At 38.6% G+C, this 15,544-nt stretch overlaps 1 protein-coding gene across 2 annotated transcripts; it reads right to left on the reverse strand.

Annotated features, from left to right (window-relative positions):
- Nucleotides 1–785: 785 nt before the first annotated feature.
- LOC100858869 lies at nucleotides 786–15,330 on the reverse strand. Of its 2 annotated transcripts, XM_046939221.1 has the most exons (3): nucleotides 8,494–15,330; nucleotides 5,564–7,845; nucleotides 786–3,707 (listed from the first exon to the last, which is right to left on the reverse strand). In XM_046939221.1, the coding sequence occupies exon 1, from the start codon at nucleotides 14,431–14,433 to the stop codon at nucleotides 12,961–12,963; it is 1,473 nt and encodes a 490-aa protein (XP_046795177.1). In that variant the 5' UTR covers nucleotides 14,434–15,330; the 3' UTR covers nucleotides 786–3,707; nucleotides 5,564–7,845; nucleotides 8,494–12,960. The 2 variants fall into 2 exon arrangements, with proteins under 2 accessions (XP_046795177.1, XP_004939226.4); XM_004939169.5 differs by having other exon boundaries at nucleotides 786–7,845.
- Nucleotides 15,331–15,544: the final 214 nt, after the last annotated feature.

Below are 15,544 nucleotides of genomic sequence, written 5' to 3' on the forward strand. Positions count from 1 at the left end.
CCAGTTGCATTTTGAATATCTCCAAGGATGGAAATTCCATAGCCCTTCTGGACAACATAATTTAGAATTCAGTCATCTTCTCAAATAAACAAACAAATCCATAAAAACAAAAACAAAAGAAAACAAAAAAAAAAAAACAATGAAAAACAGCAACTGCAATGGTCCTGTTACAGGCTACCAAGGATGAGAATTTGGCTCCCTCACCTTTATTACCTTGCTTCAGATATTAACACATACTGATGAAACCTGCCATGAGTTTTCTCTTTGTAATAAAAAGGCCCAGATCTTTCAGCTCATCCTCATATATCAGGCACTCCAGGCCTTAGCCACCTTCATGGCTCCTCAGTAGATCTCCTCACCTGTATCTCTTTTGTACTGGGGAACCCAGAACTGAACCCAGCACTCCAGATGTGCCTCACCAGCACTAAATAGAGAAAAAGAATCAACCCTCTCCAATTGCTTTTTCTAGTGCAGCTGGAATGGGACATTTAATTAACTAACATTTAGTTAACTTATTTAAATGTTGTATCTTACTAACTGGTGTTGAAACCCATAAACATTTTTCTTCAAAATCACAATGGGGGCTCTGAAGGGTGACCATTAATATGTTTATAATCAGCTGTATTTTCTTCCCAAGGTGCTCCATTAAAAGTTTCTAAAGGATGTGTCCTTGCCAAAAGAGAAATTATATAGCTTGCACTATTCCAATGAACTTTTCATTATATTTTAAATTCATGGTGGACACTTTACCACACATTGTAAAAGAACCACATATGGCTTTCAGGTTTTAGCTTTAATGTTTAATATGATGATCTGACAGAGTTTTTATTTCTCCATCTGGCTTTTTATTGACATGCTGCTGGACAGATACATTTACCTTCAATAGCCGTGATGGTGGTCACATTGGTTGTAATGACATGTCTTCCTTGCTGAAGGAAGGGATGTTACAGATACAGTTTAGAGAGACAGTTTGGATTGGACACTGTGTATATAAATTTCAAATTGATGGCTTCAATCCTGCCACATAACACATTTTTTCTTACACTAAAACATTTCTTTATTCTTCACATATCACTGTTATTCCATCACTTGGGAGTTCCTTACTGACCCATTCAAGATTGAAAACTGAAGTTACATCATAGTAGTAAGTTGTATTAAAAAAAAAAAAAAAAAACAACTGAAATGTTATCTTTCTTCTCTGCCTACAACCAATATGGCATGCATTCTATGTTTTGTGAAATCTATATTGATGGATTAAAGATTTTTCTTATTTTGCTTTTAATTTTAGTTTTTGAAAGAGAGTAGAAAAAAGGAAATTCTGAGCCAAATCTTGTCACTGTTTTACTGACAGCATGAATCTGTCTTCCTGCCCCAGAGGTTAATAAGGAAAAAAATTCTTATCAAGCATCAAAGAAAATGCAGAATTATCACAACAGCAAGCAATATTCTTTCATTCTCTAATAATATTGCTACAGGAAACAAATGTACCCAACTGAATGGATAAATCCATAAATAAGAGCAGACTTTTTTTAGCTAAAGAGGAAACTGGAAAATACTCTCTTTGTGGCTGTAGTCAAATAGTATTAGTATTAACCATTTTTACTAGAATCCACAATGGTTTTAGTGGTCCTATGGCACTATCATTTAACATATTATGGAGACTTGCAACGGGAAGCATACCTTAACTGAATAACTCAGTTTTAAGAAAAAAGGTATACGAAACACTGCCAGACCCTATTTTTGGTTTTATTTCATAGCTAGAAAGGTAGCAGAAATTTTTAGAGCCCAATAAAAGTCTCAGGCCCTTTAAGGAGGCCTTAGAGAGAATGTATTTCCTAAATCCAAAATGCTATTGCTGAAAAATCATTCAGTTCCTGCTTACCAATGAATGGAATTTCATAAGATAAGCACAAACCTTCCAAGTTTCCCAAATGTCACAGTTGCTATTTTGCACCTTCCTGAACGAGCACTGTAACCACTATCCTGCTACTGGAAAATAACAGGTTTCTTCTGGAAGCGTTGTAAAAGAAATGAATGTCCAAGGATCAAGAATATACATAGACTACTCCAAAAGTAATGCCTCCTATTTATTTCCATGGAAACGACAACAGCTACAAAAGCTCAATAACATTATGTAATGGAGAAAATTCTCAGCTGCAAAACACTATTTTTCAACATAGATACCAACATTAGCTATGCATTTTTGCTAGCGAGAACCAGGAGCCTGCATGCTGTGCTCATAAAAATCTGAACCAGTGGAGGTGACCCACTGTTTCACAGCTTTTATGAAGGTCATTGCGAGGATAATGTTACAATCTGTCTTCTATTGGCCAAAATATCTAGAAGAAGGCTCCAAATCTGAACAGCGTAGTGGATATGGTAGAACAGTCCAGCCAACACTGGTAGCATATTCCACAGTCTTCAAACCAGTATGGGGTTTGGTGCTATTGTGTTTAAAAGAGGAAGATTATCTTCTTCTCTGGCCTGACTCTGGAAGCCTTTAGCTAATCAGCATGACAATATAGCAGTCAGAGTTGATAGTTTGTCCAGGTTCCAGGAAATCTATAAGGATCACCCTATTTCTATCCCAGCAGACAGTGCACATCAGCATACATCATTTTACCCACTGAGGGCTGCATCTTGAACTTTGTCTTCCGTGAGGAATTCACGTCACCTCTCCATGTGGAAGCCTTTGCTACTGTGATGGAGTTATCCAAGACTCAGAGGAATAGTACAAATCAATATGCTGAGAGTTTTCTTAAAAGCAACTAATACTCTACTTGTAGGTAAAATTGGCTAATTTGCTAGTTATGATTAATAAGTGTTACAGGTAAGACAATATTAGGCAACGGCTACTACAGAGAGTAAAAGAATAAAAGAAGATAAAAAAATAAAAACTGGGGAAATAGAGACAGACAGACAGATATACAAACACAGCAAAGCAAAGCGGTTCACCACTCCTTGATCCAGCAGCATCTTGGTGTCAGGTGCTGATCTCCAGTAGTGGTGGGTCATACAAGGTTGTGTTGGTCAGTTGACGACTAAAGACAACAGTACAAACTCTTACTTATAATCCAAAATGGTCAAGCCAGCTCTTTTGGAGTGATAGATTCTGACTTCAAGGATCTCAGCAGGAACTCCTTTGCTCCTGTCCTCCAGGCCTTGGAAATTTATATCAGCAGATATGGGGAAGCAGCAAGACCCCAGCTCGTATCTTGTCTTCACAGGATACAGTGGTATCATCTCCAAGTCTCCTGTATCAAGCTGGAACCATTTGTTGCAGGACCAAGCCTTCAGCCAATGAACAATCCTGGGCCCTCCCATTCGAAGGCAAAAAATTCTTAAGGATATGCTTTCAAATGTAAAATTGTCCACAAAGTGATGTTGATTGTCCCGTGTTGATTTGAGTCATTCCTTATCTGCCTCAGATAGATGCGATCCAGGTAACTGTCACTTTCAGTGTCATATTGATTCAATAGGTCTTGATAAACACACATACAGTGTTCTTTCAGTTCTAGTGTAAGCATTTGCTCAACACACCTGGTACAAATTTTGCAGTATTCCAACACTGCCACCATCTCTTGCCATGCAAATTGTTTGTTTTTCACACCAAACTGCTCCCCCAGAGCCTCTCCAAAGGGGCTGACCTCCTCCCTAGCACCTTCACCTTGGATCAAGTGGATAAATGCTGGGGAGTCCCATGCAGCCTGAGAGAAAAGTAACTCACTGAGAATCTGTTTATGTATTCTCTGAAATCTGAGTTTTTGCATTTGCAATGAATCATCTTAATTCTCCATTCACACAGGCTTTAAAAGATCTGACTTGTTTTACTGTCATAAAAAGCCTAATAAACCTTCTTTTTGATTCAAGGATTTTATTTCCCTTCTGATTTCTCATTTTATAAATGCTCTATTAATTTAACTTGATTTCAGTTTGCTGACATTTTGCTTCTCGGTTCCATTTAGCATCAAAGAAAACACTGAACAAGCTATTAGGAGTTACTCTGAACTCTAAATAATGACTTTTTTTCTTATCTTTTTTTTTTTTTTTAAGACCTAACTCTTCTAATACATAAAATAAGCTAGGACTTTGCTTTGCTTTTACTTCTTTTACCTTGAATGCAAATGAAGCCTCTGAGATCTTTTCCTTGAGAATTGTGATATTTAACATTGTTATCACACCAAGAAATAAACAATTGTTTAAGGAAATGGGTGAGAGTTGTTCTCAGTGCTACAGTACTGAGTCAGTCATGCAGAACTAATTTCCTGGCTGTCTCTGAATGCACATAAAGCTGCTCTGTAGCTGCTGCTGACAATGAACTAGTGACTGGAAAAAGGAATCTTAAACACAGTCACATCTCTTGACTGTTAAAATCCTTTACACAAAGCACGCTGATCTAATGTACTGTAGTAAGCAGTATCATTTGTGTGTGTGAGAGAGTAAAAGAAATTTTAATACCTGAAGCAGTTGCTAAGAAACTGAATGCTTCGAAAATATTTTTTCCTGTTAATAACACTGGTTTTTTGTTTTTTTGTTTTTTTTTCCTGTTAATGAATACACTTACATTTGAAATGCAATGCTGGATATTGCATAATATGTAAAATATCTTAACAATAGAAGTTTATCATGGATAACTGTGGATGCCCCATTCACGTGGGGAATCTATTTATTGTAAGTCTCTTAATCAGAAAATCCGTATTTGAATAAAACTGTCATATGTTTTAGAGCTGAGATACAAATGGCAGTAAGCTGCCATTGTAAAAAGGGACTTCCTTGCTTGTTTGTTTTTCAACATCGAATGGTGCAGAAAAGGAGAACTGATGCCTATACTTACTATGTAATATTTAAAGCAAGTTAACAGATATCTTTCCTTTCAAAAATAAATTCAATTTTACAAAAAAATAATAAAAAGATCCTCAAACAAAAGAATCCAAACAATCCACGAAAAGTAAGAACAAGCAAATGCATTCAGGTACATAGTTTAACTGAGACTGCAGGAACACAGAAGATGCCTACAAGCAGCAAGATTGTTTCTAGCTTAATGCAGATGTAATGTTATTCTTCAGATAAACTTTAATGGCTTGGAGAAGACGAAAGTGGGAGGCAAGTGCACTAAAATCTAAGTTTGCAGTGTTACAGCCCACACAGGGGTGTAAATGAAGACTTGGACACAGGATCTGCTCAGTGAAGCAGAAGGTTTTACTGCCCTCTAGTAAAATGCACTTACAAAACTGTCTTTTAAAATGTATGCATGCTGAGTAAATCTATTCAGTTATTGTTCCTGAAAATGCGATTAGTCCTGCTTTGTCATCCCATTGTTTCTGCAGTCAAAGCATAAAACATTTACGTTCGATGTAGAATGACTTATTTTTGAATTAAGAAAAATAGCGCTAATGAAGCACAAAAGCAAAGTCTCTGTGGCTGCATCTGCATGAGCAAACCTGGTGCCAAATTTTCAGCGCTGTTATTAGCAAGATTCTAAGTCGTAGCACTCTCTGGAAAAGAACGGAGTTTTCATAACACAGAGTGAAAATTCCCGAGTCCTGACTACAGGGGAACTTACCCTGTTGCTAGCATTGTACCAGCTCTAAATTAGCAGCTCAAGAGTGAGCACATGATTTGTGTCCTTTAAATCCTGGCAGCAGCAACTGTGAGAATAAAATGGCAGCTGAACTCTTTCCGTGATGCTTAGATAGAACTCTAGAGAACCGGAAGATAGTTGCAGGGAAGTTGTAGGCATTTAAAGGTGTAACACAGGAAAGGAAAAAAAATCACAGTTTTATTGCTATACACATATCTGTATCATGCTGTTCTTTACCCCTGGATTCTAACGAATAAGGACAACATGAAAGAATATGTGAGGCTGTCATCTTAAAAAGCCTAACACTGATGGTGATTGTTGTAAATGTACTTTGTGACTCACTAGGGATACTCATCTGCTTCCCAAATGGCAGCAGGAAAAGTGCCTGGGGAAGGGTAAGAGCTAACAGCAGCATCACAAAACCTAGACTTTCCTCCTCATGTTGTAAATTTAATTTATTTATTTATTTATTTATTTATTTATTTATTTATTTATTTATTTTCCACATGTAAAGTATTGAAACTACCAGGTTTTTCAGGAGTCATTTTGCCCTCTGGGCAAATTATATTTGCAATTCTTCACAGCAGTCACCAAAGGGTAAAAATATTCTGTCAGTTCCACCACTGGTTTTGTGTAAAGGAATGCTCAATCTCCATATAGTCTTATTTATGCAGCTTCATAAATATCCAAAGTCCTGGGAAAAAATGGGGTTAGAAATGGAGGAGCATATTTCATGTAAATGTAACTTAACATAAGGAAAATAAGGCTTTTTCTTAGAAAGTCTGAAAGAGTTTATATTCATTTATAGTAAATATCTCAGTAGAGAGTAGTGTAGCTCATTTTTTCTATCTGTTACATTCCTCTGTGAGGTACAGAGAGAGCAAGGACAATACCTCATCCAAGGGTCACCATAGAGGAGAGATTTCCTGAGATGTCACTCTGTTCTTGTACATTCTTTCAAGGCTAATGCATAACATTAATCTAAAAACTAGATCCCTTCTTTTCCATTGGTGGTGATTTGGTATCACAGAACCACATTCTGTTTCCTGACATATTTCTTTTGTCCTGAGAGCTGTGTGGGAAATCAGGCTCTCAAGTGCTCCAATACCAGGTTTGAAGTAGTAACAGATGCAAAACAAACAGCACTGTGGGAAAACATTTCAGCATTTATTATTACATGATAACTCAGATCATTTTCAAGTCTGAATTCATGAATTCCTAGAAAAAGAGGTCAGGAAATAACATATAACATAAATAACTAATGCAAACTCCATATTGAAAACAGAATCATCTATACCTGAGTCACTGTTGACAAATGCTGTCGCTTACTAACCTGTCTTTGAAAGCCTCGAGTAACAGCTACTCCAGCTACTCCAAGGTCTTTTCCTTCCTTATTCCTGGATTTCTGATGAATCTTTCCTATTTATTGCTCTCCTGTTTTTTGTTTTTGTTTTTGTTTGTTTGTTTTTATTAAGTCCTTGGCTGAATCCAGCTCACTTAAAGGTTATTTTGCATTTAAATCTTATAATGATTTACATGCTAAAAGAAAATGAGGAAAAGGTTATTGTTTGAGAATCTTGGGAAAAATAATCCAGCTTTTTTAGACATTTTTAGACAGTTTTAATTAAGATATATTTCCTTTTTTTTTAATTTCAAATGTTGTAGCCTGAGTTTCCTAAATAAGACAGTAGAAGTTACTGGTTTTAATTTGACAATTACTAATTTATTATGCATGTTTACATTGACTTGTGCTTGGTACCGATAATACGCAGGTTTGTTTGACATTTCACAGTAAGTTTGGTATCATTTTTGGATGGAGTTCTGTATTCCTCTCCCTTTTACCTCACATATAAATTCTTTCATAAGTAAGTAACCAAAAAAATGGAATTAAGTCCAGAGGAATTCCAAGAATTTGTTGTATCTCACACTATACTGTAGCTACGATGTGGTCCATGTATTTCTTGCGCTTAGAGATCACTGATTTTCTTAGCCCTCATCAGATCAAATTTAGATCATAACTAGATCTAAATAACATGTTTTTCTATCCATGTATAAAATAAAGAAAATATCATTTTCCTGCTCTTAGTCGGATGAAACGACAACCTTCAGAATAATTTTTAGGAAAATAAAAGTGCAAGGACAGTTTCCTCCCCGGATAGTTGCTGCAAACTACATCCAGTTTTCTCCTGTTCATTGAGTATTTGATTCACAATGTTGTCCTCAAGCACAGTATCCTCTAAGGACTTTTAATGAAGAAGGCATTTCTGTGTAAAGGGGGAAACACATATTCACATCTCTGTTATGCCTGATTTAGACCATAACAATATTCAGCCTTTGTTCTCCTGTTTGCAAAGCAACAAATAAAAAGGCATGTCCACTTTTGCTGTAGAACTCTACAGACGTGAAATTTCTGAAGGGATTCATATTTTATATGAGAAATATATGTAGGTAAACAAACTGAAAAAACTTTGGGCTAGAGACTTGAACAAGTCACTTTATCAGTGGTGCCATAGTTCTCATACTGCTTTGAAACTTGCATGTATTTGGGATGAAATTGTTTCACTTCATAGGAACGATTATGTATTCACTGTAGGGGCAGGAGCAACGGTTGGCACTGTTCTGGTCTTTTAGGTATTGAACTATTTTGACAAATCTGAACAGCTTTATCAGATGCTTGCCTATAGCTTAGATGGAATTTTTTCTATTCTTAAAAAAAAAAAAGACAAACAAACAAACAAACAAACAAAAACATACAAAAAACAAACAAACAAAAACCCCACAACCAAAAAAACCCACCACACAACAGAAATAAAAACAAACAAAACCAAAACCTAAATCTAAATGCTTTATAATAACAAAAAGAAATCTAATAAAAGACAGGAGAATCAAGAGAATGATGAAAATTAAATTACCTTCAGGAAAGTGGTGAGATTAAGCTTTCTGTGTATTTATGAATCTTTAAAGAATGCTTGGATGAAATCAGCATCACCAATTCACTCTCCTCATTCTCCCCCATACTGTGAAGTCTTTGTGAATCAGTAGCAAAAATAGGAATGATTGAATTAGTGCAGCTGTGAACATTACAAGATGCACACTCCAACAAACACAAAAAGTGTGAGTGCCTGGTGAGCATTAGGAAATCTATCACTATGAACAACCGATGGTGACAAGTTTAAACAGACTGAGGAATTCCAGTGTTATTTCCAACAAGATATTTTCAGAGTTGTCGTTTTTTTTTTTTTTAACTGAAGATTAGATGCATGAAAAATAAGCTCCCTTTAAGTAAATGCAAAAAGAAAAAAAATCTTAAAAAAGCAAATATTTCTTTACTGATCACTTTGTTTTTGGCTGGAACATTCAAGAACACATTTCTGTACTGTGAGTGCCAGACAACTAACCCAGCATTACAGTCTGTTATGGGGGGATGAAAGTACCTCAGCTAAAAAAGATGTTCAGTTATCCACTGTCAACTTGAAAGAAAGGGAGAAGTCTTTATTTGAGAAGTCTATCTTTTTCACCGAAAACTTAATAAATTCCTATGTGTGACTGATTCCATCCTGAAGGAGTACAAAGCCTGCAGAGAAAGCCTTCCCAACAGTTCTAGGAGCACCTAGCACATTGACTGACAGCAAAGTAGCCAGTATGGGGGAGCAACCATTAAGAAAACTAGAAAACTAGAAGCGGTCTAAATTCATGGCAATCTTAGGCCTTTTGTGCATTAGTTAAAATTCATGAAGAACAACTGGAACAATGTGACTATCTTGAGATACCTATTACTATTCGTGGCCCTCTCAGTGGGCAGATGGACAATATGGAAGGAAAAATTCAAATTATGTTTTTTTCCAGACTAACGATAAGCCTCAGGGAGCTTGGGAAATTGTTTTCTCTTGGCTGTGTAGGCTTAGTCTCCTCTGCAAGGCATTTAAATACCTAGTATCCTTTTAGCATGTTAAGTCCTGCTCATTTAGCCATCAACATTGTTTTGTTGAATTTAGTCTTTAACCTTTAGTCTCAATGGTAAAAACAGAATACCAGGGATATCTTTGTAATTTCTGTGAACATAATAAAGATAAAATGGCAGAAAGTATATTTCTTTTTTCCTACCACTTAATATTTTCCTATATAAACCCTTTTTAAATGATCTGTGCACTTTAATATTTCAACTTTCTTACTTATGCTGCATGTTAGATGGAAGAGCTAAATTTAAAATTAGTCATCCTAATGTGCAAAGCACTGGAAAAAAGATGGATGTTTTGAACATAACAGGCTTTACATTAAACTCCAGCACAGATTAGATGAATTGTGGAATTATGCCTAATACTCTTAAGTGGTTTTAGTGATCAAACACAGAGTAGACCCATGCTGACACGGGGTCTAACACATCTAAGGTATATATAATAGACAACCAGGATCTTACAGACCTGTGGTTATACTGGTTTATATTCATACTTTTAAATGTAAAAATGTTGAAAAAATATATATCTTTAGCATGGTCAGCAGTCTTTTCTATGGCATTGCTGGAGAGTTCTGAGACTCTGTTCTCCGCCTGTGTAGCCCACGTACCATACAGAATATGTTTCTACTGCTATACTGTGTAGTTCTCTTACACTGTAAGTAGACTGGATTGCCACTTGAGAGTAATAGCTTATTGTTGATATAATAAAAATATTATTTCTGCTTTCACCATGGGACTTTGACATGAAATCTGCTGTGACAAAATATGAACATAAATACATTTGTAATATATTTTTTGGCAGATTTTTAAGAATTCATTTTTTGGACCACTGATTTCTTAGTGTTCCCATATTGCTGGTTTTTTTTTTGTTGTTGTTGTTGTTGTTGTTTTGTTTTGTTTTGTTTTCATCTGTAGTATGGATTTAATCTTACAGCTTTAGAAGTTAGTCATCCTAACTAAGACATTCCCCTAGACTGTTTCAAAACATACGGAGAGATATGTTAATTCTCTGGTGTCTACAACAGATTTAACTCCTGTCTGAAAGCTCCTGTCCTGTCCACTGACTATACGGGAAAGCCTATATAACAATCCAGATTAATCAGTTAGATGAGATGAATCTCATTCACAGTACGGAGAATTGCTACTGCTGGACTTCAGACACCTCAAGCTGGTAAGCGCTTTTCATCTGAGGGCTGAGAGATTTGGCTGAATATAGAAATCACTGGGAGTAGTTCAATAAGTTTAAGTACAGTGAGTCATCAGAAAGATGATCAAGTTTGAGTTGCTTTAAATGAGTGCAAATTTTCAAAGATATGGATGGAATCATACAGCCATTTTTACAAGCAGTCTATGAATTTGTCTACTTTAGAAATTTCTGAAGAGTTTCATTGCATTCTAGAGCCTATTTAGGTAAAGTAGAAAAAAATAAAGGGCTAAACAGTAGATGTTTTTTTCCTTAAACTGAGGCTGTACAAAATAGATGTCAAGTAGGAGACAAAAAACTAATTTGTTTTGGACTGGGAGAACGAAGTCCACAAAGTACTCACCACTGCAGAGGAACTCATTATGCAGATTAAGACTGGAGGTACTCTGGGCTGTAGTGACCATGTCCTGATAGAGTTTGTGTTCTTGCAGAAGACAGGCCTGGCAAAAAGCAAAGTGAAGACCCTGAACTTCAGGTGAGTGAACTTCAGGTTATTTAAGGAATTTCTGGATGATATTACCTGGGAAGCAGTCCTTAGAGACAAAGGAGCAAAGCAGAGCTGGAAATTCTTTAAGGAAGCTTTTTTGAGAGCACTGGAGCACTCTGTCCCCCAGCATAGGAAAGAAAAAAACAGAGGAGGCAGAAAATCAGTATGGCGGAGCAAGGACTTGCTGGTCAAACTGGGGAAAAATAAGGATATGTTCAGTCAGTGGAAGCAGACACATATGGACTGGGATGAATACAAAGATGCCATCCTGACATGCTGTGATGGGATCAGGAAAGCAAAGGCACAAATGGAACTACATTGTGTGAGGGATGTGAAAAATGAAGAGAAGGAATTGTACGGGTACCTTGTTGTCTCGCTCCAATTTATAGGAGGGAGAAGAGGTTCTTTGAAATATGTATGCCCGGCGTGAGATTAAGAAACAGCGGTTCAAATGTTGGTCCGACCAGTTTATTACAAATGTTAATAAGGGAGATGGGGAAAGGGGAGGACGGACGCTGTTAAGGATTGGGGTGATGGGGAAGGGAAGGCGAGCGATAGAAAAGATAGAAAGAGGCAAGAATTGCGTAAAGCGGGGATAGTCACCACCAGGATCCGGCAGCAGTCCCGTTGCACGACGTTCCGACGGTCCGAGGCCGAAGGGCAGGAGCAGCGAGGCCGGTCTGGGGCAGCGAGAGGATGCAGGCCAGGGAGGAAGCAGCAGGTCTCAGGTAGCAGGCCCAGGGAAGTCCGTCAGCAAACGGTCCGTAGAGGAGGATCGGAAGGCAGGAAGCTCGTGTCGTGGTGAGAGATCAGTCTCCACGTAGAGATCCGTCTACACGTTGCGGTGAGAGATCAGTTGGCAGAGAGAACCCCTCAAGTCTGTCGTGGTGAGAGATCAGCCTCTACCGTTGCCGTGGTTGTGGTGAAGGATCAGCTTCCCCCGTTGTGGTTATTGGACCCTCTTTTATCCTCCATCTTCTGCTGCCTACGTGACATTCCTGGGTGCTTGAGCAAGAGTCATGTGCATACCTCCTGAGATGGCCATTTTCCTTGAGATAAGTCCACACAAAAAGACCGTTTCCCGGCCATTAGCGGCAGCTTATCTCTCTCTCGATGCCCCTGGCCTTGTCCATCTGTGCTCCTTAAAGGATTTCACAATCCTTAGCCAGGACCTGTCCATCAGTGTCCTCAAGACAAAAGATTTCTCTGCCTTTGCCCAGGACTTGCCTGGACTTGTTCCTCAGCAAACTTTGAGTCAATGATATAAAAGAATAGTCTCTTACACCACCCCGTGACTCAAAGGTTGCTTAAAAATTGGACACTGGGCATCCATGGTGGTGAGAGAAGATAGCAAGCACAAGGGTAAAGGAGGGAGGGGTCGTGGAATCAAATGTTTCATACAATCATTACAAACATTTTTCAGGTTTGGTTACAAAGTAAATAGGGGATACATCTTGTATAAAACATGGAATCATACAAACATAAGAGTTGCAACAGTACACAATGCAACTTGCCATAGACACCACCCCGTGATTCTTCAGGAGTGGTAACATGAATATTACATAATGAATAGAAGAGAGAAAAGAGACAACCGTACATTTGACAATAACCACTAATAATAAATAAACAAGTAATTAACAAATTGTTTCCTTTAGTCGTGAGCTTCCTAATAAACATCCACCCTTCACCCCCCACCCACCTCCCGCTCACCTGGGAGGGGGGGGGCGAAGGCATCAGCTCCCCTTGAGCTTTTGTTCTGGCCAGCAGTTAACTAATTTCTCTAATCTGACTGTGGGTAATCCATTCATCAAATCTCGTGGAATACCCTTTCTCCAGCCCAGAGTCCAAAGTCCATTGCGTTTATGATCAATGCATCGTGTCCCCGTTTTTACTGGGGATGAAACCTTTTTGGTTTCATTAAGTTTTGGGCTAGGTGGCCTGGAGGTAAGGTTGGCTACTGCAAGCCTTACTCCTCTTGGCTCAAATTTACTGGAGGTAGAAACCACCGGCCCATATTTTCTTCCGTAGTTAATTAATTCTTGGGCAACCTCTCCCCAAGTCCACACTTTAGATCCTGACTGGTGGTTAGGAGTTACAGATCCCTCCAACGCTGCCCAGGTTCTCTCTCCCTGAGACATGGCTTGTATCTTTCCTTGGAGTTGTATACCTATAGGTTTTAACGATTCAGGAAGTCCCCTGATTAGAGGTGTCAGTCTCTCCGGATTAACAGGTAACATCATGGGTGATTCATGATGTAGCTGCAACTTTCTATCATACATCATTTGGAGACAAGCAGCTTTCTGAACATTCTCCACTAACTGGTCGATTGTTCCGGTAATAGCAAGAGGGTCCCCCCTTTCTAAAGGGTTGAGACCCCCTGCCCAATAGGCAGCCCTCTGTGTTAAGGACCAGGGAGCACGATTATTGCCAGTGGTTAAAAATACTCCTGGTCCCCAATAACCTTCAGCTTCTTTCTCTGTTAGTAGGATCTGGTCTCCGCCAGTGAGACTAACTCTCCAGACGTATTCTGTTTCAGACTCCTTTGGGGAGCGGCTGAAATCCTTTTTCAGTGTGGCCAGTTCAGTGGCCGAAAAGGGAATTTCCTTAACATTCAATTGAGGATCTAGATCCTCACTGTTATCGAAAGTATATTCAGTTTTTATCAAAGGACGAATGTGTGCTGGAGAGGCCTCTAATTTATCTAGCCTTTCCTTCACCTCTTGTAATTTCCCTTGAGGATAAACTTTTTCTTGAGGTGCACTGTGAGCAACAGTGTCACCGGTGTCCTTACACGTTATCAGCTCCTTAAAAGCTGTTTGCAACAGAACCGAATTATGTTTTTCTCTTTCTAATTGATCCTCAAGACTCGTTATTTGGCTTTGCAGAGATTTTACCAATTCTTGCGTCACTTTAACCGATTCCTGTAATGCTTGAATAGTCTGGGTTTCCGTAGAGTTCTTTTCCTCTCGGAACTCCACAGCTGCTTTTAAAGCAGCACCGAGTACTGCACAAATAAAAGATTTCCCTTTTCCGGCCCGAGTACGAGCCTCATTTTGTAAAACACGAATACGGTCTGAAACACTTTGCAAATTATACCAGTTCTGTCGTGCCCAATCCACCCCTGATACAGAAGGCCGAGCACCATGCTTTTCTAAAAGATCAAATAATACATCTTCACTTTTCATACTGGCCATACTGTTGCTCATTTCTAAATACGCAGAAAGATATACACTGAGAGAGGAGGAGGTACTCCTATTCAAAAGTACAAATAACTCCTTATCGCCTCTCCCACAGAGGCACACCACACCTAAAGAAATGTAAATGTTCCGATCGTGCCTCCCTTTGTTGAGGAAAGCACAAGGACAAAGAGGCTAAACCAACTTAAAATCGCTCCCAACTTCCCTGCGAAGCCACACAAAAAACTGCAAACACCACACCAAAGCAAGGCACACTTCGGTTTCAAAACCCGCAGTTAATTTTAAGCTAAAACAACACTTTCTAGGATTCAACAAAGTGAATAAACTTCTTGGAGAGGCGCACACGTTTTTTAAGTCAAAAAACGTGTATCACTTCCTCACTTCTCCAAGAGGCACGCACGAAAGAGGTTCAAATTTCACACTTAAGTTGCAAGATCCTTAAGTCACAAAATGCAGAGAGGTCTTCCCGAGGAGGCACACACGTATTAAATGCAATTAGACAAGATTCATACGTCCTCGAGAGGTGCATACATAAACAATTTTCAGCAAAGTGAGTAAACTTCTTGGAGAGGCACACACGTTCTTTAAGTCAAAAAACGTGTGTCTTACTTCCCCAAGAGGCGCACACGTAGAGAGGTTCCTTAAACCACAAAATGCAGAGAGAACTTCCCGAGGAGGCACACACGTATTAAATAAATGCAATTAGACAAAATTCATACATCCTCGAGAGGTACACACATAAATAGTAAAGTTTCAGAGTATGAAGCGATCTTCCTGGAGAGGTGCTCACGTCTAAGTTATCAAAAGTATCGCTTCTTGCAACTCCAGGAGGTACACACAGAAAGTTTCAGACTATTATCTGGAAGGACAACACTCTCACGGCGGGTATCCTGCTTCGACTACGCCATAAAAAAATGTCTCGCTCCAATTTATAGGAGGGAGAAGAGGTTCTTTGAAATATGTATGCCCGGCGTGAGATTAAGAAACAGCGGTTCAAATGTTGGTCCGACCAGTTTATTACAAATGTTAATAAGGGAGATGGGGAAAGGGGAGGACGGACGCTGTTAAGGATTGGGGTGATGGGGAAGGGAAGGCGAGCGATAGAAAAGATAGAAAGAGG

The sequence above is a fragment of the Gallus gallus genome, chromosome 3 (genome assembly GCF_016699485.2).
Source record: "Gallus gallus isolate bGalGal1 chromosome 3, bGalGal1.mat.broiler.GRCg7b, whole genome shotgun sequence".
NCBI lineage: Eukaryota > Metazoa > Chordata > Aves > Galliformes > Phasianidae > Gallus > Gallus gallus.

Coding starts and splice junctions, on each gene's coding strand:
- LOC100858869 (XM_046939221.1), bottom strand. CDS start 14,433: ATGAGCAACAGTATGGCCAGTATGAAAAGTGAAGATGTATTATTTGAT.